The sequence below is a fragment of the Trachemys scripta genome, chromosome 11 (assembly GCF_013100865.1).
Source record: "Trachemys scripta elegans isolate TJP31775 chromosome 11, CAS_Tse_1.0, whole genome shotgun sequence".
Classification (NCBI taxonomy): domain Eukaryota; kingdom Metazoa; phylum Chordata; order Testudines; family Emydidae; genus Trachemys; species Trachemys scripta.
This window is the reverse complement of record NC_048308.1, coordinates 7865941-7893183: the sequence shown is the minus strand read 5'-3', so window position 1 is coordinate 7893183 and position 27243 is coordinate 7865941. Positions and strand designations below refer to the sequence as shown.

Here is a 27243-nt window from a genome sequence, read left to right as displayed (position 1 = left end):
ATTTTTAAAAGCATTTAAAAATGCAATCTAGAATGAATAATTTTGCTTTGAAAGAAGCAAGCTTTCTTATTGCACTATAGAAGGGTAAAAAAGAGAAGCTACTTTAAAGAGACACTACAAAGTACATTTAATACTGTCTCTCTCTTCTATTAAAGTTCTCAGTTTGTGACACCTTCTTAGTTTGAAAACAATAAATACTGATAAATATATTTCTCAAAATACTTTACAGATATTAGCTGACTCAGCCCTCCAACACCTCTGTGAAGTAGGTAACAAATACACGGGATTCAAGTATCTTTTTAGACTGTAACCTCTTTGGAAAAGGGACTGGCATCTATTTGTGTTTGTACAGCACCTAGCACAATGGAGGTCAAGCTGTTCGTGGCCTTGAGGTGTTAATACAGTATAAATGTTAAATAATAATAAACAATACCCTCACCTACCACTGAAATGCAATCACCTCTGGGGTAGAATATAGCAGTTGTTAAACAACGTACAGAAACACCACCTAACAGTTTAGAAGAGGAAGGGAAGAATAGTGACTCTGATTGAAACTGCAAGGAGGAAGGTAGGTGAGGAGATTGTAGTTACCTCAGTTCAAATTGTACTAGGATCCTTGGGGTTAACAGGCCTACTCTCGCAAAAATGTGCCATGAGGTCCTTAATAATCACAGGGAGTGTGAGCTCAGTTTTACATCTCATCTGAAGGACAGGTGGGAAGACCTGGTAGCGGGGCTGAGGCTGAGACTGGAAAAAGGAAACTAAACTGAGAGGACTGTGAAGAGCCTAGGGGGCATAAGGATGAAAATGAAGCACAGCTGCAGATAGGGATGAGAATATATAGGGCGTTGTGGGTTTGGATGAGATGCTTGAATTTGATGCAGTAGAAAAACAGATTGAGGGATGCAGGGAAGGGGCTGGTGTGGCACAGTTGGTGTGGGAGGGCAAGATGACTTTAGCAGCAGCATTTTGGTCAGACTAGAAGGGGAGATATATGCTGTGGGGGACAGGCAGGGTGTTCTTATGGTTAAAAGACTGGACTGGGCCAGTGTTCAGCTCTGCCACAGGTTTCCCGTGTGACCTTGGGCAAGTCATTGAACCTCTCAGCTCCTGATCTGTAAAATGGGGATAAATTTCCCACCTCGCAAAATGTTGTGATGCTAAATTCATTAATGTGAGGGTCTAGTGTACCAGACAGGCCACATACCAGAGGCCAGAGATGCAGTTACAATAATCTGATGACCTTCAATAATAGAACAGATACATTAAAATAAACTTGAATGGTTATCGCGTGTCCACACATCTAACCCTCACTGAAGTCGATGGGCGTTGCTGGCATGACCCCAGGGCATGATGGGAAGAGAGCTGCTTTTAAAAAAATATCTGGAGCACATACTGTACCTCAGACTATAAACAATCTATGATGAAAAGATACTTGACAGACTCCCTTTAAATCTATGAGTGAGCCTATGGTTTTAAAAGGCATAGCTTTTATTTTATGTAAACAAATACAACAATTTACATACAGCTGTTGCTTATTCTAGCCCCGGCTACCTGGCTTTTAATGTGTATACTTTATTTCTGGAGAACCATCAGTGGTATATAAGTGGTAACATAGGCCAAGCCCCAAGCACTTCTGGTGCTATTTAATAAAGAACATCTTTTTACGGAGCATGTCATTTACAATAATAATACCTTACATACACACAACACCCTGCATCATAACGAATCCCTGAGGGCTTTACTATATACCTAGCACGCACTGCCATTTAAATGCAGCTGCCTCTGGGGTGGCCGATGATAGCCAAAGACAGTAAACATCACAAAAACACTGGGAGGAGAAATTTTGGGACAAACTCACTCACATAAAGGACCATTGTATAAAAAGAGTGGATTTAAACTTCCTGGTGCCAGGAAGTCAGTCTATGGGGCCGATTCCCTTCCCTACCCAGCTTCTGCTGGGGCTGCTGGATGTCAGGGGGTTGGAGCTGGTTAGAACAGCCCCAGATGCTCTAACTTACATTAGCTGGTTATGGTCCTCTAAAGACCATACAAGAGCTGGGGGTGGCTGAGTGCGCTGTGCTCCTGCCACTCACTATCCCTGGCCCTTTGCTGGGGCTGCAGAGTGGATAGCGTAGGAGTCAGTGCCGGAGGTACCCCCACTAGGGACCACCCACCAGAGAAGGCCCCAGCAGGGGACTTGTGGGAGGCTCCTGCTCGCTTGGTGCTGCCTGAGTCTCAGTGCAAAGGGAGTGGCTCTGCACCCATGTGTGGACGGATGCACGTGCACTCACAGCCATTTGGAAGGGAAAACCAAGCCCTGGGTGGCATGGGTAGGTGAGGAGTTAACCTACTGCCTGGAATGACGTGCCAGACTGTGAGCCACAGGGAGAGGGGAGGGACACAGACACTCCCACAGGGCTCCTCCTGGAAACCCAACTGCTGCCTAAGGCAAAGGAGGAGGACTCAGAGGCTGTTCTCCACAGAGATGCCTCTATCTAGTCCAACACCTTTGGGAGCTTATGACATGGACACTTTAATCCTCTCTGGGGTGTCTATGGGATTGGGTCACCTACCTGCCCCCCTCCTTCCTGGGACACCTATAGGATTGGGAGCTCTGCCCCTCCTCCCCAGGGCACCTATGGGATTGGGTGCCATGCCCCACTTCTCTATGGCACCTATGGGATTGGGTGCCATGCCCCACTTCTCTGGGGAACCTATGGGATTGGGTGCCCTGTCCCCCCATGGCACCTATGGGTTTGGGTGCCCTGCCTCCTTCTCTGGGGCACCTATGGGACTGGGTACCCTGCCTCCTTCTCTGCGGCACCTATGGGATTGGATGCCCTACCCCTCTTCTCTGGTGCACCTATCGGTTTGGGTGCCCTGCCTCCTTCTCTGGGGCACCTATAGGATTGTGTGTCCTGCTCACCCCCCTCTCTGGGGCACGTTTGGGTGCCCTGCCCTTGTACTGTGGGACACCTGTGGGATTAGTTATCCTGCCCTCTTTCCAGGGAAACCGCCGCGGCACATCCACCTGCGAGCCCCGCCCGCCCAGCCAGGCCCGGGTGGAGCCGCCCGGGCCGCGGAGAGGAGGAGCAGGGGGAGGGCCCGGCCAAGCGGCCGGCCTGCGGCGGGGCTGGGCAATAAAAGCGCAGGTAGCGGCGCGGGCGGCCGCGGTCCGGAGTGGTGCGCGCTGTGCCAGGCTGGGCGCCTGGCTCCCCGGGGCTCCCCAAGATGCTGTTCTGGCACACGCAGCCCGAGCACTACAACCAGCACTCCACCGGCAGCTACCTGCGGTGAGTCCGGCGCCCTGCCCCGGGCGCAGTGACCGCCCCTGCCCGCGGGGTGCCAGCTCCGGTCAGGGCAGCCCTTGGCGGGACTGGGGCCCTAGGGGCAGAGAGAAGCCGGAGGAGAAGGGGAGCGCATCGGGGAAGGGTGGGCGCTGGTGCGCTCCAGGCGCATTGGAGAGCCCGGTGCCTTTTGCCTGGGGCAGCATGGGGAGAGGCGCAGGCTGGCCCCACTGCACGTTCCGGCTGGGGGGGCGCTCAGGCGTGGATGGGGCGCCCCCCGCCGTGTCTCTACTGCGCTGTGCTGGGGGCTCCGCGTCCCACTCTTGGCAGCGTGTCACCCAACTGGCGCTTCCCCACTGTCCTCAGCTGACACTGCCCTGCCGCGCCGCGTCGCGTGTGCCGCTGGCTCTGGGCGAAGCCAGCCTCCGTTGCAACCCGTGTTGTCTAGAGAAAAATCCCCTCGGCGAGGGGCAGAAGTGTTGGTGTGCACAGCTACACCGCGTGGATCTCCTCTGGCTGGTGTAGATCTGGAGTAACGCCACTCGGGTTACATTGGTGTGAAACCAGTATAATCCGAATAAATGAGCGGCGAATCTGCCCGTGGTTTGGGATTAATTTGAGCTGTCTTGTGCTGTTTCCAGGAAAATCCGCTTCCTAGAAAGTTTTGTTCTTTTTGGGTACCCTTGGAAACGTTCCCACCTTTGCTGCCTATAACTATGAACAGGCTTAAGGAATTTGTGTAGCTTTGGCTTTGAGTCACAGAAAGCTAAACTGGGCTCTCCCCACTTCTTACCAGAGCTGGGGGTTAAATCGCGTTGAAAGGGTCTTTATTAGACACTGCTGGCTATTGATCTTTGGACGATCGCCCTTGAGGGTTGCCTTCTTCTGTAGAGATTTAACTAGAGCATTTCAAAGGGAGCAGTTCCAACTCTCTGCAAAGCACTGGCCAGTGGCTGTAGAAAATGCTGCCTTGGAAATTAGGAAGACATCAGATTTTCTCAGGATCAGATGTTTCTTTTTTTTCTTTTTGGACGATGGCTAACTGGCTCCAACCTCTGGTTGTGAGCTTGTCAAAACCAGTTATATCCTGTCTTGTTTTCACACCAGTCACATTGAATTAAATGGCTAATTTAAGCACAGGGGCAGTTAAACAATACAGTCTGCAGCATGGCAATATATGTAGAACAACCCCACATTTGCACCCCTCTAATAGACAACTGGGAATTTCATTTTTGACTTTGCTGAATGTTTATGAAAATTGTTTCAAATATATAGGGGAAGACTTTCAGCGGGTGGAAAATGGCATAACTCAGTGGAAGTGGATAAGTGCTGATTTATACCAGCAGAGAGTCTGGTTCACAACCAAATGGCTTGTCATTTTCAAAGCATATTTCCGTGTAACCGCTATCTGCGGGAACATCCAGCTTGCCCATTTAAGCCCTCAAAAGCCTGGTAATCTCTTCCTTTAAGCTGCTAGTCATGCATTCTTAAACTCTAGCCCTATATGCATAGGATGCTTTAAGTACAAAATCCCTTGTTGTTCTCCAGTGGAACGGTATTCGATTTGAGTACTTCTCCCCCACCCTTACATAGAGGCCACTTGTTCATTGCCATGAAGGGCCACTGTATCTTAAACCATCTAGGGTGCTCATGTTCTCAACCCTCGAGGTATGCGTATTAATAACTTAGATCGGGTTGTTGCCCAGCTCCCTCTGCGTGGAGCTGGTAAATGGGTGAAGCAGGCTGCATCAACCCAAGGGCTGGTACAGTGTGAAGGCTGCCTTGGCTGTTAGGAACATGGAGAGCATGCCATTCACTCATAGTACAGTGACAGGTGATGATATACAACCCAAAGACTTCTGATGCCTCCTAACGCTGTTCAATACAACCCCAATTTTGCACTGGAACATTTGAAGACACGTGTTTTCGGTGACGGCTACTTTTCTGCCAGACTTGTTGAGGCTTGTCTAGACTAGGAAAAGGTGCACAGACAACTACACGGATGTATCTACACCACCAGTGCAATCTCTGAGGCAGAAACACTGCGGCTGTGCAAAAGAGGCTCGTGTGTGATGGACTTTGATAGTTTACCAGGGTACATCAGCCCAATGCCTCTTTTACCCCAGTGCCGTCCATCTGCATTGGGGTGTATTTTGGTGTAAGTGTAATACTGCCAAAAATCCCCGTACAAGCAGGACCTGAGGTCAGGTCTACACTAGGAGGCTGAGCGCTTTACTGGTCTATGAATACTTTACCAGCAAAGCCTTCCTAGAGTGGATGCAGCTGTCCCTGTCAAAAAAGACTAGAGGAAAATCACGCCCCGTGAGTGTAGCAAGCTATACTGGTAAAAATGTAGTAGCTGTTTGCACTAGGGACTTCTGCTGGTGCGCTGTTCACATCACTAATGGATGGCTATATGGGCAGAAGTCTGTAGTGTAGACCTGGCCTTAAAGTTGGGTTTTTTTTGGGGGGTGGGGGAGAATCTTGATTTCTTCCCCCCCGCCCCCTCCATGGGAACAGTGTTGATTTGTTTCACTCTCCTTATTCTCCCAATGGTGGATTCACTTACTTCAACAAACTCCTTCCCCGCACCTCCAAAAAAAAAAAAAAAAGATATGGTAAGTGCATTTGACCTTAGGCAGAGACCAGTCCTGGAAAACTTTAGCTGAAAAGTGAAACTTTAAAAATAAGTTCTGTATGAAATAAGATGGGAACTGTTACGGAGCCTCAGTTATAGAAAAAACTGCTCTCCAAAATGGTAGACAGGACAGCACTTCACAATTTTTGTTCAGTTCTATTTGCCATGCCTGAATTTATATGCCTGCCATGTATATGATCTCAGGCCTTGACTGGCTGCTAAAACCTTGTCTTGTTGCCAGACTCTTGATACACTATGCGCCAAGTACCATAAAGTCAAATGTTCTTTGTGGGTCTGATCTATAGCACGTTCTAGTTAGTGGGCTTTGGATTAGGCCCTGTGAGAATAAAAATGCTGTTTACTTGGATACAATAGCACTTTTTTGTGCAGTTTCCCAATTGTTTTTTATGATTAGACTTTCCACTAACCTTTCAGATGAAATTAAGGGTCCTTCAATGCTTGTGGTCATTAACTATCCTATAGCACTCTTTGCAAGTTTAGAGGAATTAAATTGGACTGTGATATATGGAATGTAGCCACTTGACTTCTGCCTCCCTAAATTTCCCCGTGTCATTTCAGCCAGATGAGGAATGTATCTTTGCCCAAAGTTGTTAATTATGGGCCCACTGGCTGTTTGTTTGCATTTGGGGGATTGGGTTCTTAGATTGTAGAGCCTTTGAACAGGGACCTGTGTTATATTTTCTGTAAAGCAACTTGCATCCTCGTGGCATTGTGTAGCTAGTGCATGAATAAGTGTTCCTGTGCAGCAGAGGTGACTGCATTTCAGTGGAGAATGATTCCTATATGTGAGTGTGGAAAGTATTATGGGGTCCCTGTAGAAGAAATACTGTTTTCAAAATCAATCTGTAGGCATTTGGATCTTCTTTACTGTAATAAGTCTTCATCATCATATAGGAAAAAGTTGGTGTTTCAGTTAGGCAAGAATTGTGATCGCATCTAATACCAGTGAAACGAATGGGGCTGGACTTTTTCATGGTGGCTATAGATGAAAAAACGCCTGACTCTCCCCACACTTTGCTTGATCTGCTCCATGGCTTTTTCTCCATAAATGGGAGTGACTGTTTTTGAACCAGGAACTTTTGAGTCTTTACCATTTGATTTAATGGCCTGGAGAGAGCTCCCCAAGGTTGTAGTGCTGCGAGTTAAAAGCTAACAACAAGTGGATCATTAACCTGCATGGGCAGAGTTAATGCTCTTAACTGCGCAAGCCACCGCTCCTTTCCATGTGCCTAGACAGTTATTTTTTGATGCTTGTTTGTGCACATAAACATTAATGCAATGGATGGAGCTGCTGCCTCAATAACTTGGAAGTCAAGGGGTTTCATGTGCCCGGTGGAGACAACAGATGGCTGTAAAGATTTCTGTTCCAAGCCAGGAGGTGACCGGGTTAGACTTTAGTAGTCTTACAAACAGTACAGAATGAACAGAAGTAGGGTTCAGTGTTGGAGAAGCGGGGAAGACTAATGTCGTTCTTTATACTTCGGCATAGCGAGATAAGGCTGCTAACACTGGCCTCTATTTTCATAGGGTATGTCTAACTACAGCTGGGAGAGAACCCCTCAGGGAGGGGATGCTTGAGTTAGCATGCTAAAAGTAATAGCCTGGGTTAGCTGTTGAGTTGAGTCCAAAGCTGCCCGACCCCCTGTGTCTGAGCTTGGGTGATTAGCTTGTACCTGTGCCTGACGGGGTCCACACTACTATTTTTCAGGCACTATATTGTGGACAGATCAAACTCTAAAGGCTTTTAAATTAGAATGAGAGAGGGGCCTAGGCCAAATGGCTGGATCTGATCTATTTTGGAGAAGGTGGGATATCTGGATCCAGCCTAAAAAGAAGAACAGGAGTACTCTGGATCCAGCCTGGTGACTGGTGACTCTAATGGGCTAGAACAAAACCCTGGACTGAGCCACAATGTTTTGAGTTGAACTCCAAGGCTGAGCACTATCTTCTAGTGCAAACGGTACATACAGAAGCATGTTATTCAATATGGGCGAAATCCTGAAGCTATTTAACATGGTAGCATGAAGCATCCACATCCCAACAGGCCATATAAACTGGTTGCATGGCAGAGTGACTGTGGATTGTTGTGGAAGAAAGCTCATTCCCAATACCCATCATTTGTTAACCCTATGACTGCATTGCTTAACTCTGGCCAGGCCTCCCCCAGCCTCCCCACCCTTTATCCTGAGGTGCCCTGACCAGCCCTGAGTTATTAGTCACACCAATTGTTGGTCGGGGCAGGCTGAATTTTGAGGGAGTGACGAGCGCAGGGTGAGTTGATTGGCTTTGGGAGGATGGGATAAGTTTACAGGGAGTGTGTCTACATTGTAGGAGGGAGAGGCATGGTTTTGTGGGGGAATGGGAAGAGTTAGATAGAGGAAGGGCATAGCTTGTTTGGGAGAAGGCTATTTTCTGTGAGAAGCAAATGGATGGGATTAGTAGGCACAAGGAAGGATGCCTTACTTTTGAGAGAAGGGGCTGTTGCTTTGTTGTGCAGAATTAATCAAGGAATCTGACTGGTAGGTAGCAAATTCCGGTTAAAAAAAAAAATCACATCCCAGTGTTCTTACTAGAGTGCATCCAGGGCTTATTTTTACTTTCTCTGAAAATTTTTTTCCCCTTGGGATGAAAACCCCAAAACTTTCTTCAAAAGGCCGTTCACTTTTGTTGCAATGTTAGTTTTCATCATTTCCTTGCACCCACCTCCCTCTCCCGGTACAAAACCCACTTCTCAACCAGCTCTAGTTTTTACTAACTCAAGTAATTCTTGAGGACCTTCCATTGTACTGATGCTATGTGCTAAAGTGTGCTTGGTACTAACTTACTGAACTGGGGGACTCCATGCACTGTTATGCTGCACAAGCCAAACTCTTTGTACCCTAAAAGGAAATATCTACACTAGAGCTGGAAGGTGTACATTCCAGATTGAGGAGACATACCTGTGCTAGCTCTAATTTAGCTAGTGCTCTAAAAATAAAAGTGTAGCCACAGTGGGGCGGGGCGGGTGGGGGGGGACTAACTACCATGGTCATAGGTATCTAATGGGGACTGTTATCCCCTTCTGCAGCTCACCCTGCCACAGCTATACTTCTATTTTTAGCACGCAAGCTTGATCAGAGCTAGCACTCTTAGGTCTACCCTGAGTTGGAATTCACACCTTCCAGCTCTACTGCGTGTAACTCATTGTGCGTGAGAAGTCAGCTCCATCTCTTCTGCGCTGTTGGATCATCACCCACGAGTCCAGAGTGAGAGAATTTCACCTTTGGATTCTTGCCTTGTGTTCCTCTAAGTTGCTGTAAGTAAACATGTGTTAATTCTGTGTTTCAGTGATGTCCTTGCACTGCCGATCTTCAAACAGGAGGAGCCCCAGCTGTCTCCTGAGAATGACACCAAACTGCCTCCGTTTCAGTATGTTCTCTGCACAGCCACATCCCCTGCTGTAAAGCTGCATGAAGAAACCCTTACCTATCTCAACCAAGGTAAGAAACGAAAGGAGGGAATGTCCCTTGGAAATGGCTCATTATAAAACAATTGAATTATGCTCCTTTGTTTTGCCTGGGGGGAAAACTTTGAATTTTGTGCCTATATGGGTCAGGTTTTCAGCTGGTGTCAATTGGTGAAGCACCACTGAATTCATAGCTGACTCACGCCAGCTGGGGATTGGCCCACACGTTTCCATGTAGCAGGTGCTGGATTCTACTGAGATAATTTGAATTTTTGCTTTTTGACATGCATTAGTTCCTCAGCAATGGGGTGGGGGGAGCCCAGTGGGGATGGGTGAAGTTGGCAGACTGGTAAGCGTTAGGAGTATCACTGACACAACTCAGTTATGAGTGCCCTAGCTCTGTGTCATGGAATTGCCAGTGGATGGGCTAGGAAGGCATATGATGCTCCCGTGTTGTTCCATGAAGAGTGTGACCTCACTCATGCTGGCCCTATCTCATCCCAGTGGTGGAATGTCATTGCTCCGTGCTTCTGTAGATGACACAGCTAAGCATCTAACTTGGCATTAAAAGCAACCAGCAGCAAAATAAGGTCTCCGCCTGCAAAATACCCAAGCCCATTTCAAAGTGCTCTCTCCTCCAACTCAGCCTTAGCCCCAGAGAAGGGTGGAGCTGCTTATTTGCAGTTCTTCCCTTGGCTCTGCATACAGAGGCTGGAGAGCGCTCCTGGCTAACCATCAGATTTCCGTGAATGGACAGTCTAAAGTTCCTTTTCTAAAGTTGAGACTGATCATGTTTGAACATCTCCTGATAAATTCCATTGTGTCTTTGGGCTTTGTTCCCTGTTGTCTGTCAATGGCTTTGAAAATGGGGCATCTCCTGCTCCATCTTTGTAAGAGACAAAGGGCTTGGCTACATGAGGATTCTCAGGAAGACTAAGGCAAATCAATTAAAGACGTGGGGTCAGTGCATGTAAGTTAAAGTGTATCAGAACAACCACGTGGATGCTTTTACTTAGGAGTAAAGTGATCTTCATTTGCTGTAATTTAATCTTTGGATTTTTTTTTAAACAAAGCTGGAAATATGAGTGTGTGGAGGACGATTAAGTTACAGAGAGCATCCAAATGGGATGTTTAACACACCAGTGCCTGGGCATTGACTTCATACCATTCATCACTGATTTGCCTTACCTCTCCTGAGGCCTGGTCTACACTGGGGGATCAATCTAAGTTACGCAACTTCAGCTACATGAATAACGTAGCTGAAGTCAACGTACTTAGATCTACTTACTGCAGTATCTTCACTGAGGTAAGTCGACTGCTGACGCTCCCCCGTTGACTCCGCCTGTACCTCTCGCTCCGGTGGAGTATCGGAGTCGACGGAAGAGCGCTTGGCAGTCAATTATCGCGTCTTTACTAGACGTGATAAATTGACCCCTGCTGGATCGCAGGGCCGCCTGGGGGGGGCAAGTGGGGCAATTTGCCCTAGGCCCCGCAGGGGCCCCCATGAGAGTTTTTTCGGGGCTCCTGGAATGGGGTCTTCACTCGCTCCGGGGGCCCCGGAAAACTCTTGCGGGGCCTGGGCCCCCGGAACTTCTTCCGCTCCGGGTCTTCGGGGGCAATTCGGTGGCGGGGGGTCCTTCCGCTCCGGGACCCGCCGCCGAAGTGCCCCGATGACCCGCGGTGGGGGGTCCTTCCGCCCCGGGACCCGCCGCCGAAGTGCTGAATCCTCTGGGTGGCCCTGCTGGATCGATTGCTCCAGAGGTAAGTGTAGACATGCCCTGAGTATCCCCATGTGGACCTGGCCAAGGAGCCAACTTCTGCCCTTGTTATAATAGGGAAATCAACAGGCTTGCACCGTGTGACAGGCACACAGACTGGGGTTTTCAAAAGTGCTCTGCTTTGGCCTAAATCCGTTCCCATGGAAATGGATGGGACTCTTAGCAGTGACTTCATTTGAAGCACAGTTAGGCCAGTGTTGAGCATTTCTGACAATCCCACCTAGAATGGATTTGCCTAAAGGAGTAGGGGAAGGTCCAGTTTTGGCCTTGTCTCTAGTGGGGTCACAAGCAAGCTGGCCGCAGCCGTGGCTAGCTGGACTGAACTACAATGCGGAAGAACATGACTAGAGTAGAATGTGAATGGTATAAGCGCGGAATCCTGCTCTGTCTTCAGCATGTGTACACTGCAGTTAAACAGCCCCCTGAGCCCGCCACGAGTGTCTAATTGTAGGGTAGACATACCCGAAGTGACTAGAACATTGCCTTGAAATCGAGGTCTGTGCACTGCTTAAGTGGTTGGATCTGGGTATGCAGATGAATTTCACCCATGCTCAAGGCATGCTCCTGCTTGAAGCCACCTTGCCCCACTCCAGCGGGTAGTCTCTTGGTATATATTTGCAGCCAGCTCTGCTTTGCGCTCCACACACTGCCCCTCCCAATAGGAAGGAGAGGATTTAGCCCTACTCTGCTGGGTAGGGCATGGCTTGGGAAAGGTGCCAGAGCCCTGCTAGCATGTCTCTCGCTTTGATATAGACCTGGCCTTTTCTGAGCAAAAGCCAAAGCTTGTCTTGGTCTAGGTCTAGGGATTGTTTTAAAATAATATTTATGGGGTAATCTCTTGTGGGGTGGGGAGAAGCAATTTTAAATTCCGCCTTCCAATCAGATGTGGTACATTTCTCTTGTGGGTATCTAAGCAACGGTTTTACACTAGGTTAAAAATAAATCCTAATTTGCCTTGTAGTCCCATGACAGAGTCCCTTTGAACTGGCAGATGATGAGGTCTGATTAAAATGGGCACTTGTGTTTGTAAACTCCTAGAGAGAAGTATTTATAAATGTCTTCTTCCCATTCCCTGTGTGTCAAAAGTCTTGTGGGAGCATTGACCTCTCTGGAGTAGAAAAGTAGGACATGCATTTGTTAATTTAAAAACAAAAAATAGTCTTTTAGTCTAAATACCATTTTGTTTTGAGGAGAAATGTCTTTCTCCATTGGAACTATTCCTGAGTCTTGAGCGCCATAAAACTTCCACTTTGTGTTACAAAGGCCTGATCTCTTCCCTGAGGAGCTCACAAACCAATGCCAGATATGACCCAATGAAGGAGATGGGGAGGGAGCGTGTGGAGGGGAGGGCATTTGTGGACCAGCTCAGGAAGGATGTTCCATGTGTAGGGCCAAGCTTGGAAGAAAGCTCCGGAGTCTGATATGGGGCCTTGAGGTTGCCATTGTTAACTGAGTGAAGGAATAAGGAGGATCAATAAGAGAGGATGGGCAGAACTAAGTAGTGCCTTTGAAGGTGATGGTAAGAATTTTGAGCTTAGTATAGTGGGGAAGGAGCCAGTAGAGGGAATTGGATGGGGCTGAAATGGCCTGAAGAACTGGCTAGGAAGATCTTAGCCCCCTCCAGTCCATGCAGCCACTGCTAAGATGGGGGTTGGGGAGGCCACATAGGGGAAGGGTATATACCCTAGGGACAGATGACTAGGGTTAGGAAGAGTTTTTAGCTGTGCAGACAGAGAAAAGGTGAAATATTTTGGAGGAGGAGATGTGGACTGGATTCTCCTGGATGGGAGCGGCGGAGGGGATGGGGGAAAGAGGGGAGTTGAAGAGGACTCCCAGGTTATGAGAGGATAGTGTGCCCGGTGGGGAGGGTTTATGAAGGACATTGAGGCATTTAGTCTTAACTGTTGTATTAAGTTGACAAGAGGCCAAGCTCATTGGCAAAAGGTTGAAACCCTACATTCTTGTTGGCTGCAGTGAGAGACCCAGCCTACAGGTCAAATAACTGAATAGTCCGATCCACGCAGTCTGCGCTCCAGTGACTGACTCCTTACTCTTGTCTTTCGCAGTCTCCTCCCCTTCGCTCCCTCATTCATTGTGAAACTGGAGCCAGAACCCTGCTAAAATGGAGCCATTTGGGGCCAACTGTTTTCAAACACCGTTGGAACTAGCCTGGTTTTTTTTAAATGCTGTTTCAGTGGATTGTCTTAAAAACCTTATTGACCAGCAACCCTTCTACAAACTATCCCATTAGCAAGGTGTCTTGATACAGTTTGTATTCCGTGGTTTGTACCAGCGGGGGTTGTGGCTGCAAATCATCTAACAGCCGAATTTGTATTGCAGTAGTGAATAGAGGCCCCAACCAAGCTAAAGGTGCAAGGTCCTGTACAAACTTAATATGGCAGTCCCTGCCCAAATACTTTTCAACATGGTTACCATCCTGAATGTGGAAAAAGGGCAAATGAAGGTGAGTTCGAGCAATTGTGCCAGCAGGAAGTAGTGCCAGCAGAGCAGGCATGGGAAGTATAGGAAAGTGAGAGGTGATTTGAAGAAGACCCTCTGAAATCCTAGTTGTCTGCGGAGGAGATAGAGCTATCTAGAGGAGAAAGTAGAAAGAAAACCTTTGCTTTGGTTAAATTTTAAGTCTCCAAATCTGGCCACAGGACTCTTCTGTAGCTGGAAAATTGGATTTTATGCTTGGAGATTTATGGAAATGAAGAAAGCTGTTTTGTATTGACATTAACTCTCACGGAACTGAATTTTTATAGGGTCATGACTGTGCTTGAATATTTGTATGTTTCCTGGAACAGTCTTTTATTTGCCTAAACGAAGAGTACAGAAAGCTGGGAGACCAGCTCTGACTGGGTGTGGTTCTTGGTTAATTATAGCTGCATTTGCAAGAATATTATTTTCATTTTGCGTGACTCAGAAATTGGCTGTTTTCCTAATTGTCATTGCAATTATTGACAAGATCTTGAGCCTTCCAAAGAATTAAATCCCCTTCTGGCCTACCCTTTGCTAATATGTGCTCTGCAGATGCCTTAGAATCTCTCCTCCTTGACACATTTTTGGGCTGTCCCTGGTTTCCCATCATTTCTAAGAATTGTTTGTGAAGTTGGTTCTTCTTTCTCTTCACTTTCATGACCAGCTGTTGAGACTTTTTGTCCTTCTGTTGGTACTTCTCAGGTTGTGTCTACACTAGAGAGCTTACAGCGGCGCTGTTGTAAGATCTCTTGTGTAGCTGCTCTAGGCTGACAGGAGAGAGCGCTTCCATCAATATAATTAATCTACCCCAACAAGCAGCGGTAGCTATGTCGGCGGGAGAAGCTTTCCTGCCAACATACTGCTATGCACACTGCCACTTTTGCTGGTGTAACTTGTTGTTCGGTGTGTGTGTGTGTGTGTGTGTGTGTAATATTCACACCCCTGAGTGACATAGGTTTTACTGACATAAGTGGTAGTGTAGACATAACCTCAAGCTCAGGGGATGGAGTTGGCCCTCTTACCTCAATTACAAGCAAGTCTGGATAGGTTCTTGGTGTCCTACTCCAGCCCCTTCATTTTGCTAGCAGCATTTTTCTTGCCTCTCCCATACGTTTGGCAGCTTTACCACTACATGGCAGTGCAGGATACACAGTGCTATCTCCAAACCACACCATCGCTAACGTGGCCATCAATCTTGCTTCAGGCGACAAGGGGCTTGGAATAAGCAGAGCATCAGAGCACAACTTTCCATAGGAAGCAGGAATCTCCTGGCTGCCCTTAACCTGGGAGACTGTTTTCTATCCTTCCTGATATCCTCTCTTTACTACCATCTGGATTAAATGGAAGTCAGTGAATTTGCAGTCCTCACTCAGGCAAAACTTCTGCTGCGGTCTCTGGACCTGGTTCTACTCTCACAAAGCAGCAGTGACTGTTGGTGTCTGTGGATTTATGCTGGTGTAGGTGAGACCAGGTTCAGGACTACGTGTAGACTTCAGGATTGGACCCGGTTTCTCATTGGTGACAATCAGCAAGACTTCTGGAACATTTACATGAACCTTTTTATTTGCGCTTGGTACTTTTCTGGATGTTTGTAACTTTGGTACTGAAGTTTCTCCTATATTTCTACTGCATTTGAGTTCTGAATTAAAGCACCTGTCAATCCAAGCAGCTAGAGGCATTTCCTAATTAGCTGTTTCTACCTTGAAGTGTCTTCAAAAGCTGTACTTTAGGTCATGAATAAGCAGTTTGGAGGCATTGTGGATCCTTGTTCTAACCAAGCTCTCTCTACTGGTTGTTGGCTTTGTAGATCAATGAAGGAGATGCCAATACCTGATCTGTATGCTGTAAAGAGGTTTGGAATTGCCCCTTCTTAGGGGACCCCTTTACTTCACTTTCTTCCCTGCATTTGTTTAGGTTGGGTGTTCTAGGAAACCCAGGGGATGCTCCTCGTGCTGATGTACCAACTGGTGCTGTAGCTTAGTCACGTGGGTTGTACATGCTATGAGAGATGAGCGAAGAGTCTGTCTCCTTCCTAATGGGTGGCTGTCCACAGCACAGTCTCTTTCCCCACACAGCACATCCGGCACGCACTGGCACTCTTGGTTATTTTTAGCAGAGAGAGCAAGGAGTGAATGACCAGGCCTGGGTATGGAAATACATCCTCATCCCTAGGTGAGAAGCCTCCAGGTCAGGGTTAAGGCATTCCGATGGGCCAATGCAGGGAAGGTTGCACTGCTGCTGACACTAACATACTGCACCTATTCTGTGCTTAAATAGAAAACACTATTCTCTCTGGAAATAAGAGACTAGTCATCTCCTGCAATGTTGTAATGATGTGCTCTATCTTTTGTGTTTGAGGCTGTTAATCCATCCTCGTTCATTATTCCTAGTAATCCCTGAGTAACGGTTTGTCTGAGAGCTATTCAGACAGTGAAAAACTTTCCATGAAAGCTAAACATGACACAGATCTGTCCTACTGTATCTTCAAAGTGTGCTGCTAGGTGGATTGGCTTTCCCAGCACAGGTGCTAGTGAGCAGACAAGTAGGGATTTGACTTTCCACTAGACCTCATTGTTGTTAGTTTGTATTGCAGTAGTGCATAGAGGTCCCACTGAGCTAAAGGTACAAGGTCCTGTACAAATTTAATATGACAGCCCCTGGCCCAAATAGTTAATCTAAATAGACAAGACAGCCAAATTTGAGAGACAGGCTGCATTATCCCCATCTGACCGATTGGGACCTAAGGCAGAGAAGGATTAAGTGACTTGCCCAGCATCACACAAGAAGCCCTTGGCAGAGCTGAGGATTGGACCCCAGCTCTTCTGAGTCCCTCTGCAGCACTCCAGCCACAAGACCATCCTTCCTCTTGGTAACCTGGGAAACGTGAGCAAATACTAGGCTTGCAAAAGCCACAAAAGAAACAAATGTTACCGTGACGGACCTAAAAATCGCAGTGTCAAAACTTGCAGCCAGGAAACTTGTGCACTAGATGGTATCAGCTGCATAGCAGGACAGACAATATCAACTGGAAGCCAGCAAGGGCCTTTACCTCACTGGCAGAGAGTATGTGATTACATGCTTGGATCTGGACAGGCAGAGGTACCGAACATGTAATCGAGATTTACTCATTACACGTGTAAACGTGCTAGATCCTTATTGATTCAGGAGGCAAAGGTGAAATCTATTCCCCAAGGAATAGAGAACTACCTCATTCCCCAGCTACTAAAATCATTATAGACACCAGCCAGGCCAAGTAACAGCCACCATACTACAATCAACCCAGAGTAAGTCATGTCAGCTATTACCCCAGGGAATGAGCCAGCCATACACAGGGCTGAATTTAAGTGCAGGTGACTAATTTAGGAACTGTAAAGTGTTTCAGAACCTGTTGGCTGGTACATGCTCTTAGTTCAAAGTAGGAAGTGTTGCCGCAGAGGGATTATTAACTAAACTTGAACAAAGGGTCTGTGTCACCATGCCAATGAGATGATGTAATTTTGATACCTGTAAGCCTCTGAGCATGCCCAATGGGAACTAGATTGTTTGCAGAAGTTTGAGCAGACTCAAGCTGAGGTGAGTGCTGGTGCAGAGCGCTGAGCCTTCCCGCCAACCAACCTGGCTCTTGAGTGTGTGTTGAGAGGTACAGGAGGGAAGAGATGTGCATGGGAGGGAGGGGGGACAAAGGGTTGAAAAGAGGAGAGAAGAAGCCACAGGAGGAGACAAATACAGGAAGAGAACTGTTGGAAGGGCGGCTATATAAATTGGTATTAGATTGAACACCTGAACTGCACTCCATTATATTCCTCCAACCCCTCTGTAATGAAAATCAGGGCAGAGACTGACTGTGAGCATAATCCTCTGGTCCAAGGAAGGGCTGTGGAAGACCCTTGGACAGAGTGGGACATAGTGGAGCCATGTGGGGGCTGCATTCCCTGGCGCCCACACGTTTCCCCCCCCCCCCCCCCGGGTTCCATCCTCTTCGCACAGGAGGGAGGTTCGAGGGTGGCCTGTCATGTAGCTAGTGGATCCCCAACATCCATTGGCTAAATATCTCCTGCTGCATCTGTTGAGCTTACACACCCCTGAGGCTACAATAAGCAACCACGGAGCAGCTTCCAGTGTCACTTGTGGTCTAGGATGGGAGAATTGTCACCCACCTGGCACTGCTAATGCCTGTGTGTACAGGGGGTGTGCAGGGAGCAGGGTGTCACTTTTGCTTGTCTCTAGCTGAAGTACGTGTGTGGCATAAAGTATGCATGATCAGGTGGCCCCATGCCCTGAAAATATCTTGCTGCTTTAGCTTGAGGATTTATTGACTAACCCACTGAAAGTCTTTCTGGATGCCCATCCCTCTGAATGGTCTCATTAAGGTGTTCTGCCTGCCTGCCTTGTGCGCGCTGGAGTTTTGGAGAATGGCTTTTCCCTTCCTTCCCCTCCAAGCTGTGCTTTCACCTTTATCAATGCTGCATTTTGCGGGTCCTTGTTAAGTTGCTAAATGGAATTTTTATTGCGGTGGACCATAGTTTAGCTTAATCCAGGGATGGGCAAACTTTTTGGCCCGAGGGCCACATTGGGGTTGCAAAACTGTAAGGAGGGCCGGGTAGGGAAGGTTGTGCCTCCCCAAACAGCCTGGCCCTGCCCCCTATCCGCCCCCTCCCATATCCTACCCCCTGACTGCCCCCCTCAGAATCCCCCACCCATCCAACCTCCCCCTCCTTGTCCCCTAACCACCTCCTCCCGGGATCCCCCGCCCCTAACTGCCCCCGGACCCCACCCCCTATCCAACCCCCCTGCTCCCAGTCTCCTGACAGGCCCCCTGGTACTCCCATGCTTATCCACCCCTCCCCCATCCCCTGACAGCCCCCACAGAACCTCTGCCCCATCCAACCACCCCCTACTCCCTGTCCCCTGACTGCCCCCCAGGACCCCCTGCCCGTTATCCGGCCCCTGCCCCCTTACCATGCCGCTCAGAGCAGCATGTCTGGCAGCCGCACCGCCTGGCCGGAGCCAGACACGCTGCCGTGCTGCTCGGCAGGAGTGCGCAACCCCGCCACCTAGAGCGCTGCCTGCATGGCTGTGGGGGAGGGAGGACAGCAGGAGAGGGGCCGGGGGCTAGCCTCCCCAGCCGGGCAGGATGGTCCCGCAGGCCATCGTTTGCCCACCTCTGGCTTAATCCTTAAACAGTTTCCAGTTTGATTCTATCTTTCTAGGCCCTCTTTGTGTCACTAGGACCATATATTAAGGAAGAGTATATTTTTCTGTGTCTGGCTTCCACTGATTTGGCGAACATATTATACATAAAACCTAATCTTTTATATTCTAGCTAGGTGAGCTAGTTACTTTTCTAAACAGGCCTGGAGCCGATTAGTTTGGCATACTGAAGCCATAGCTGGAAATCAGCATAACATGTTAACGTGTTGTGTAGAAAACGGAGACCTTGCGGTGTAAAGGACATTAGAAATGTAAAGCCAAACTGGTAACTGCAATAGGATTGGTAGTTGTGTGGGAAAGAGTTTAGTGTTTTTACAAAATGTACCCTTAGATTATAAAATAATTCTTCTTAAAATCAGAAAACTCCTACGATCGGTAGTGACTAAATCCCAGCAATCCACTTGCTGAAGATTAATGGAATTAAGTGTTGCGTGCGTACCTGTTCAGCACGTGAACTAGTCTAGTGACCTCTTGTTAAGTGAGAGGGTTATTTTTGTCATCCTTACCTTTGGCACAAAAGAACATGGATGTCAGAAGTTTGCTAATGATAGCAACAATTAAATTTTAAGCTGCATTAATTGTCAGGGACAATATAAGTAACAAAAGTAAACTGCCCATAAATCTCTTTTTAAGACAGGTGGAGTTGTTTCATGAAGTAGAAGTTAGGAACATTGTGTGCCTGGGTGGTTTACTACTTTGTCATATCCTAGTCTTGTTTGTACAGCTACAGAGCATAAACTCCTGTAATGGGATTGTGTAAACGTCTGTTGTTCAGGAACTGCCCTTTTTAAACACAAACTTCCGTACAACATCCTCCCTACAGACTTGCTGTAATAAAGCTAGGTCAGAGGCTAGGGTAGTGCCTATGAAGATTTCGGTGAAGTGTGAGGCAAATTGCCTCTTTGGCCTTTTCTTCACTGCTTAAAAAAAAAGTGTGTGTGTGTGTGTGTGTGTGTGTGTGTGTGTGTATTTTTTGTTACCGCAGGCTAACAAACATGTGTGAGCTAGCCTGAGGTAAAATCACAGTGAAGACGAGGCATTTTGGCCCAGATCCACTGAAGGTATGTCTACATTGCAATTAGACACCCATGTCTGGCCTGTGTCTGCTGGCTGGAGCTAAGGGATTGTTTAATTGCTGTGTAGACATTCAGGCTCTGGCTGCAGCCCAAGCTCTGGGACCCTCCCACCTCGCAGGGAGCGTCTGCACTGCAATTAAATAGCCCCTGAGCCAACTGGCACAGGCCAGCTGCTGGTTTTTAATTGCAGTGTAGACATACCCAAAGGGGGACTGGCTAGGTAGGTGATACTCACTGGCGCGGCGCCTCCTGCTGGTCATCTGGGGAATTAGCTCAACTCCAGCTCCCAGGAGTGCCTCCTTCTGGCCGGTGTTTTGCCTGCCTTAGGCCCCGTGTCCCTCCCAGACCCTGGTGCCCCTTTTCTCAGGGTTCTGCCCCCAGCAGTACCACCTTACTCTGGGTTTCCCCTCCTAGGGGATCCCCCAACCCTCTAAACCCATCTTGCCTCAGTGGCTACTGCCAGTCAGCATCTAGCTCCCACTCACTGGGGCAAACTGCAGTCTGTAGTGGCCACTCATCATTGGCAAGGGGGTTAGGACCTGCTGCCTTTGCCTCACCCCCAAGCCCTGCAGCCTGGGGGTTACCAGGCTGGAGCTCCCCAGCTCCCTTTGCCCTTCCCCAGTACTGCTCCAGTTCAGGTACCTTATTCCCAGACAGCTAAGTCCTTCTCTCTCCACAGTGAGAGTGAGAGAAGCTCCTGGCCTCCAGCCCTCTTATCAGGGCCTGCTGGACCCTGATTGAGCTGGCTACACCTGTGGTCAGCCACTCCCTCAGCTGCTCTCAGTCCCTGTTCTCCAAGAGTGGGGCAGCCACCCCACTACAAGGACTTAGGTGGCAAGTCCTAGTTTTAGGCTCCACTGTGATCCCCAGCATTCCTGCTGAACTCTGTATTTGCCTAAACATTCAGGGTAACGGTTCCCTTGGTGCCCAGGTTTCTCCCTCTGGCCTTTCGTGCTGCTGCCAAGCTCTAGGTATCCAAATGCCGGTTTCCTGCCTCTGCTTGAGTGGTAGAAAGGATTATGGAATCATAGAACCGTAGGACAGGAAGGGACCTGGAGAGGTCATTTAGTCCAGTCCCCTGCACTCAAGGCAGGGCTAACTATTATCAAGACCATCCCTGATGGGTTTTATCTAACCCACTCTTAAAAATCTCCAACGATGGAGATTCCGCAACCTCCTTAGGCAATTTATTCCAGTGCTCAACTATAACTTCCTGATAGTTAGGAAGTTTTTCCTAATGTCCAACCTAAACCGCCCTTGCTACAATTTAAGCCCATTGCTTCTTGTCCTATCCTAAGAGGTTAAGGAGAACAATTTTTCTCCCTCCTCCTTGTACTTATTCACTTGAAAACTGTTATCATGTCCCCTCTGTCTTTGCTTCTCCAGAGTAAACAAACCTATTTTTTTCAATCTGTCCTCATAGGTCATGTTTTCTAGACCGTTAATCATTTTTGTTGGTCTTCTCTGGAGTTTCTCCAATTTGTCCACATCTTTCCTGAAATGTGGCGCCCAGAACTGGACACAATACTCCAGTTGAGGCCTAATCAATGAGGAGTAGAGCGGAAGAATTACTTTTCTTGTGTCTTGCTTACAACACTCCTGCTAATACATCCCAGAATGATGTTTGCTTTTTTTTTTTCTTTTCAGCAGTGTAACACTGATGACTCATATTTAGCTTATGATCCACTATGACCCGTAGATCCCTTTCTGCAATATTCCCATTTTGTATGTGTGCAACTAATTGTTCCTTCCTACGTGGAGTATTTTGCATTTGTCCTTATTGAATTTCATCCTGTTTACTTCAAACCATGTTTCCAGTTTGTCCAGATAATTTTGAATTTTAATCCTATTCTCCAAAGCACTTGTAAGCCCTCCCAGCTTGGTATCCACATTAGACTAGAAGGTCTCCCACACCTCTGAAGAGTGTGCTCTAGTCTAATCATAAATCTGAGAGATTCTGATGTTGGCGTCCCTCAGTCTCTCCTGTTGAAGTTGTTCCAGTGGATATAAATATAAAGAGTCACAGGAGCGAGGGGACTCGATTCTGGGTCACCCACCTTCCAGGGGTGCACTAAGCACTGGTCTCTAGACTTGTTCTCCCTCTCTGGATCTAATGACTCCACAATTATTTATACCCAGTGGAACCATTTCAACAGTATGTCCACAATAGCGAAAGGGGGACCCTATGTAATTGTCCACTGGTGCAACTTAGCCATTGGTGGAAGCTGTAGTGCAGACAGGGCTCCGGTGTCTTTACCACTGTATTATTGAACTCTGCTCAGAGCAGGTCTAGACTATGCTGTGGTAAAAATGCATGAAGGCCTCAGCCCTGTCTACACTACAATTTCTATCAACAGTGGTGAAAGCTAGCAGAGCATCAGCCATGAACCAAAGAAATCCCCCTCCAAGTTGATACAGCGGATTAAACCATAGGGAGGTGCACTTTTGAGAATGTGATACCTTAAGTATTATCAGTACCAAAGTACTATCAATGGAAGAGAATATTTGGCATGTTGGTATAGGGTCAAATTCTCCTCAGACAATGGGGTTGCACTGTATAACTGAGAAGAGAATGTAACCCCTAACTACCAGGTTAATTCAGATTTTCCTTAGTTGTGACACTGAGGGAAGGTTTTGTGGAGAAGCCGAGAACAAGCATTTCAGCTTCTATATCGACACGGCTGTGCTGGTACCACTGCCCTTAAATCCGGTCCTGTTTGTGCCCTGTTCTAGCGTTAATGATATTTATGGGAATGCTGGTAGGGATGTTAACCTGACCTGTAGTCTAAAACTTGGTTTCAGGGGTGGGTGTGGAAGGGAAGTGTTTTCCATAGGAGACAATTTATGTGTAGGAAGCTCAACTAGGAACATTCTTAATATTTAATTATTTTGTGATGGAATCTGTATTTAACACTCAGGTTGAAGGGGAACCAGCTAGTGTATGAATATCCTTTCGAATGATGATTTTCAGGGAATCCATATTAAGTTCAATGGCTTCTTTCACTTGATCCATATATTTTGAACCAAAACATTTTACGCCTTTTGGTGTCCATAATATTAAAATAACAGAGCCCTTCTTGGAGGCAGCATTTATTAAAGAGCTGAACCTCTGTTTCTAGCCAGTTTGAGGTCTGATCCATTGAACCTGACTTCAATGGTAACTTCATGCGTGGAACTTTTGCCAGTTCAAGCCTTCATTTTGTATCCAGAATGTGGCTATTTTGTTTGTTGTTGGTAGGAAAGCACATGGTGCACAGTGACTTGTTAGTTTATCTGGTGAATAAAGACAGCCTAGAGGGGGTAGGGCCAACTTTCTTATGCCAGTAAGGTCTTTTGTTTTATGTGAACAGCTAATGATAAACCAAGGCTGGACAATAGAGGCTAATGGGAGAACCAATAGCAAATATGCCACCAAGTATCAAGCTGTCCGGTACCCTGAGCATTTGACTGAGAACAAGAAACTACCTAGTGCTAGTCCTGGCTCTGGCTCTGAGTTACTTTGTGGCCTTGATCAAGTCACTTAGCCTTTCTATTGCAGTTCTCCATATGTAGAATGAGGCTAGAAAGACCCATCTACCTCTAGAGAAGTGTGTGGTCTCTCAAATAATAAAGTAGGCTTTGGGTGGTGATTAATTGGGTTAATATTTGCACAGTAAAGCTCTGTAAGTACAAGAGGGATCTGAGAGGAGCTAAATCCATTGAGGCAATGAGATGTGTAAAGTCATGCTACCAATGAAAGTTAGACCAAAACGGAGCCATCTTTGATGGACCAATTATTTCCATTTGGCTTTGTCAAAAATCTGTGGTGCTGTAATGAAATAACAGCAGTGGGAACAGCCGGGGGCTTACGCTAATGTAACACCATGGGTTTTGTTGGGATAAACCTGACTTCTACCAGTGTAAGTGGCATCTGAATTGGGCCCTGTGAGTATTTTGTTCTTATTGTGTAACAATTTGGCTTACGCAGAGCCAGTGCCTTTGCATAAACACTTGATAGGTTACGTAGGGCACTTAAACGGAGGGTTCTCACACTCTCATAGCATTCACCTTAACAGAAAGATCATCTTGGCTCATCTCCCCTCCCATTTATGGTCACATCCTCATCTCCCTGCCACATGCAATTACTTGTCTGTGTTTTCTAGTAAACGACTGAATTTTCTGTAAATGAACCTTGGGGCTTTTTTTTTTTGGTCAGGTTGGAATTCCAGGAATGTCTGAGGAAAGTAAGGTCCCATTCATGCAAAGCACTAAGCATGTGCTTAACTTTAAGTGCTTTAAGTTCCAATGAAGAAAGTGGAGTTACTCACATTCTTAAAGTCAAGCACATGCTTATGTAGCGTTGTTATGAAATCTGTACAAGACATGTGGCATTTCTGAAGTGTTTCAGTGAACTAAATTTCTCTGAAATTGCCATGTGAATAAAGTTATATTCCTGATCAAGAGAATACTCAATGGACTATTTCCTTGGTACGAACACAAGATTTCCCATGGCATTGTGTGCTGGGATTATTGGTTTACAGACACCATCGTCTCAGTCCAACAGTCTGTTTTGCTACAAAATATAGTTCTCCTTGGAAGTAAAAATGGTGGATTTTGCAAAATGTGGGCTGAGATTTATATATATTTCTAACACCAAGTAATTAATCTGTAGCTACATGTGGTTTCCTTTTCTCCTTTAGCCAGTTGTTGGATTCAAGGGTCATAGCCTGCATGTGGAACTCCCATTGACATCTGTGGGAGTGGTGTGCAAACACTGAAGATAGAATATGGCCTCTCTACTCTTTTTTTCCAGACAGCAGAATAAGCTTGGACTATCCCAGCACTCCAGTGACATTGCCTACACTCACATTGCCAACCTGCAATGCTGCAATTCCCAAGAGGAACCCTGTTCTAATGCAATATCTTTCCATTAGTTCTGCTGTCCTAAATCTACTGCTATTTACAGATTTGGATCCAGAAATGTAGCATTTTTCCTTTACCAATGGCAGCTGCTTGGGGGCAGATGTATCTGCTATGCGGTCTTTTGGCGGATCAGTGCTAAAATGACCTTGGTTAAGCTAGAAAATCTGAACCAATCACCATTTCAGAGTGCCTTGTTCTAGGATGATCTGCATTCTTCACTAAAGGGGGGGGTGGGTAGGGGGCAGCAAGATAAACTGGAAAAACCAGCTATTGTGTATCTACTCCCTTCATTTATTGTATTGATCGTGTTCTGCCCTTGTTCAGGCACTGGTTTACTACACAGAGTTGGTTATACACAAAAGGTTCATTGCACGGTCCAGGTTCTGGTACCTTATGTCCAGGTGCTTACCAGGTCCAGACAATAGCATCAGTATATATGACTATCAGCAAATTTCTTAATATGGAAGAAACCAATACTTGGATTTGAATCCCTCACAATGATAGAAAACCATCACCGCTGGTCCTGCACGAACAAGCGTCAGAGCTAATTTCTGTATGGTGGAAGGCCACAATCAAGCCCAATCTTGTGATCCCTGGGCACCCAAAAATCCTTTTGAAGCTCGTGATAAGGAAAGCAAGATCAGCTTCAGATTATTATCCCGGGCATTCTAGTAGAGCTCAGAGGCCCTATTGTGCTAGGTACTGTACATACATATAGTAAGAGACTTCAATACTTAGACCAAGTAGACAAGACAAAGGAATAAGTGCTATTGTCCCCATTTTATGTGGGGAATGACAGTACAAAGATTAAGTGACTTTCCCAGAGTCTAACAAGAAATCTGTGGCAGAGCTGGGAAATGAGCCTAAATCTCCTAATGCCCACTCCAGGGCATTAACCACAGGACTATCTTCCCCTCAAATTTCTGCCTTGCGTTAATGTCCACTCATTAATGGGACAAACGAGTTATGTTGCCAAGAATGACCCTTCCCTGATCAGTCTTATGCTTTATTAGCAACATGAATGCCAGCATGACTCTCTCATTGCTACAACATGTTAAACACCTTGGAAATGTTTCCTTAAACTCTAGGTCAGTCTTATGAAATCCGTCTACTTGAGAATAGGAAATTGGGAGAGTTTCAAGATTTAAACACAAAATATGTAAAGGTAAGGAGAAATATAGATTTCTTTTCTTCCTGCTACTACATACAGACACAAATCAAGGCCCTGACCGTGCTTATCATGGAGGACAATGGGAGATATTTTGCCATTGACTTTAATGGGAGCAGGACTGAAGGCCTGATTCCTGAGTTGGTTAGAGCTGCATGTGCAGTTTTGCTTTGCAGGGTTTCATCTAAACCTTTGCTTTGGTTACAATCGTGCCCTCAGAGTTTCACTCTGAGTTTTGGGTTCAGATGAATCCCAAAATTCAAAGCTAAACTGGGCTGAAACCATTGAGCATCACTTCATCTACTGGCTTAACCCATGCAAAGCTATAAACCAACCCCAGGTTCAATGCACCTGGGCTCAGATACGTGTTCAGAAGGAGGACTCCAGCTTTTCACATAGCTTTCTCACACAGGTCTTACACAGCTCAAGTTTACGTTAGTGATGGACTCAACCCACAACATACAGAACTACCTCCTGAGTTCTGGGTTGTTTGACTCTGGGGTTTGAATTTTACAAATACAGGGATTTTTGGATCCAGATCTTGGTTCTGGTTTCAAGCCCTCCTTGCCCAAATTCTTGTGGTTGTGATCCAGGGATTTTCATTAGAGAAGGGCCATTTGCAAAATTTGGATCCAGATCTGGATTTAGACCATCTCCAGAGTTCAAGCATATTTGAATTCCATGTTTTTTATTCAGCCCATGACAGGAAGGATTTATAAAACGTGGCTCTGGGTTCAGATTTGCACACACGCTCTCTTGCTAGGAGAGCAAGCAAGTGCTTGGATCTAGGTTTTGGTTTGGGCCTTTCTCTAATTTTATATGCAAAATTAATCTCTCACTTCCATTCTGAATGGATGGCAACAGCAAGACAATGGACTTGGAAACTGGGAGGTGAGGGATAATTAGCTTGTGGCAGTGCAGCACTTTGCATATGCAAAGCAATACATTAGTACAAAGTCTCTTTGGCTTTGCCTGCAATGGGCATTTGCCCTGATTCTGGGCATTTGGTCTCTGGCCACTGATGTAGCTGCACCAGTCCAAACCTGAAGTGAAAGGGGAGCAAGCTCTGTTGGTGCAAACAGAGGCTTTCGTAGTCTACACTGGAAGAGGTGCACTGGGGCAAACCCTACATCAATGGCTTGGCCATAGATTGCTGGAATCAAGGCAAATTCCCATTGACAAGGTCTCTGAAGTTCAAAGAGAGCATTGCCTTGATGAACCATCTCTCAATGG

At 46.8% G+C, this 27243-nt stretch overlaps 1 protein-coding gene across 2 annotated transcripts in view; it reads left to right on the top strand.

Annotated features, from left to right (window-relative positions):
- Window positions 1-3186: 3186 nt before the first annotated feature.
- Window positions 3187-27243, top strand: part of TFCP2L1 (transcription factor CP2 like 1) — a 40756-nt gene continuing 16699 nt past the window's right edge. Inside the window, exons 1-3 of one of the 2 annotated variants that reach the window (XM_034786464.1) lie at window positions 3187-3296; window positions 9277-9428; window positions 25931-26007. In XM_034786464.1, coding sequence (XP_034642355.1) covers window positions 3235-3296; window positions 9277-9428; window positions 25931-26007 — 291 coding nt within the window. In that variant the 5' untranslated portion in view covers window positions 3187-3234. Of the gene's footprint in view, window positions 3297-9276; window positions 9429-25930; window positions 26008-27243 lie in introns of those variants that run through there. The other variant, XM_034786465.1, reaches the window with a different exon arrangement.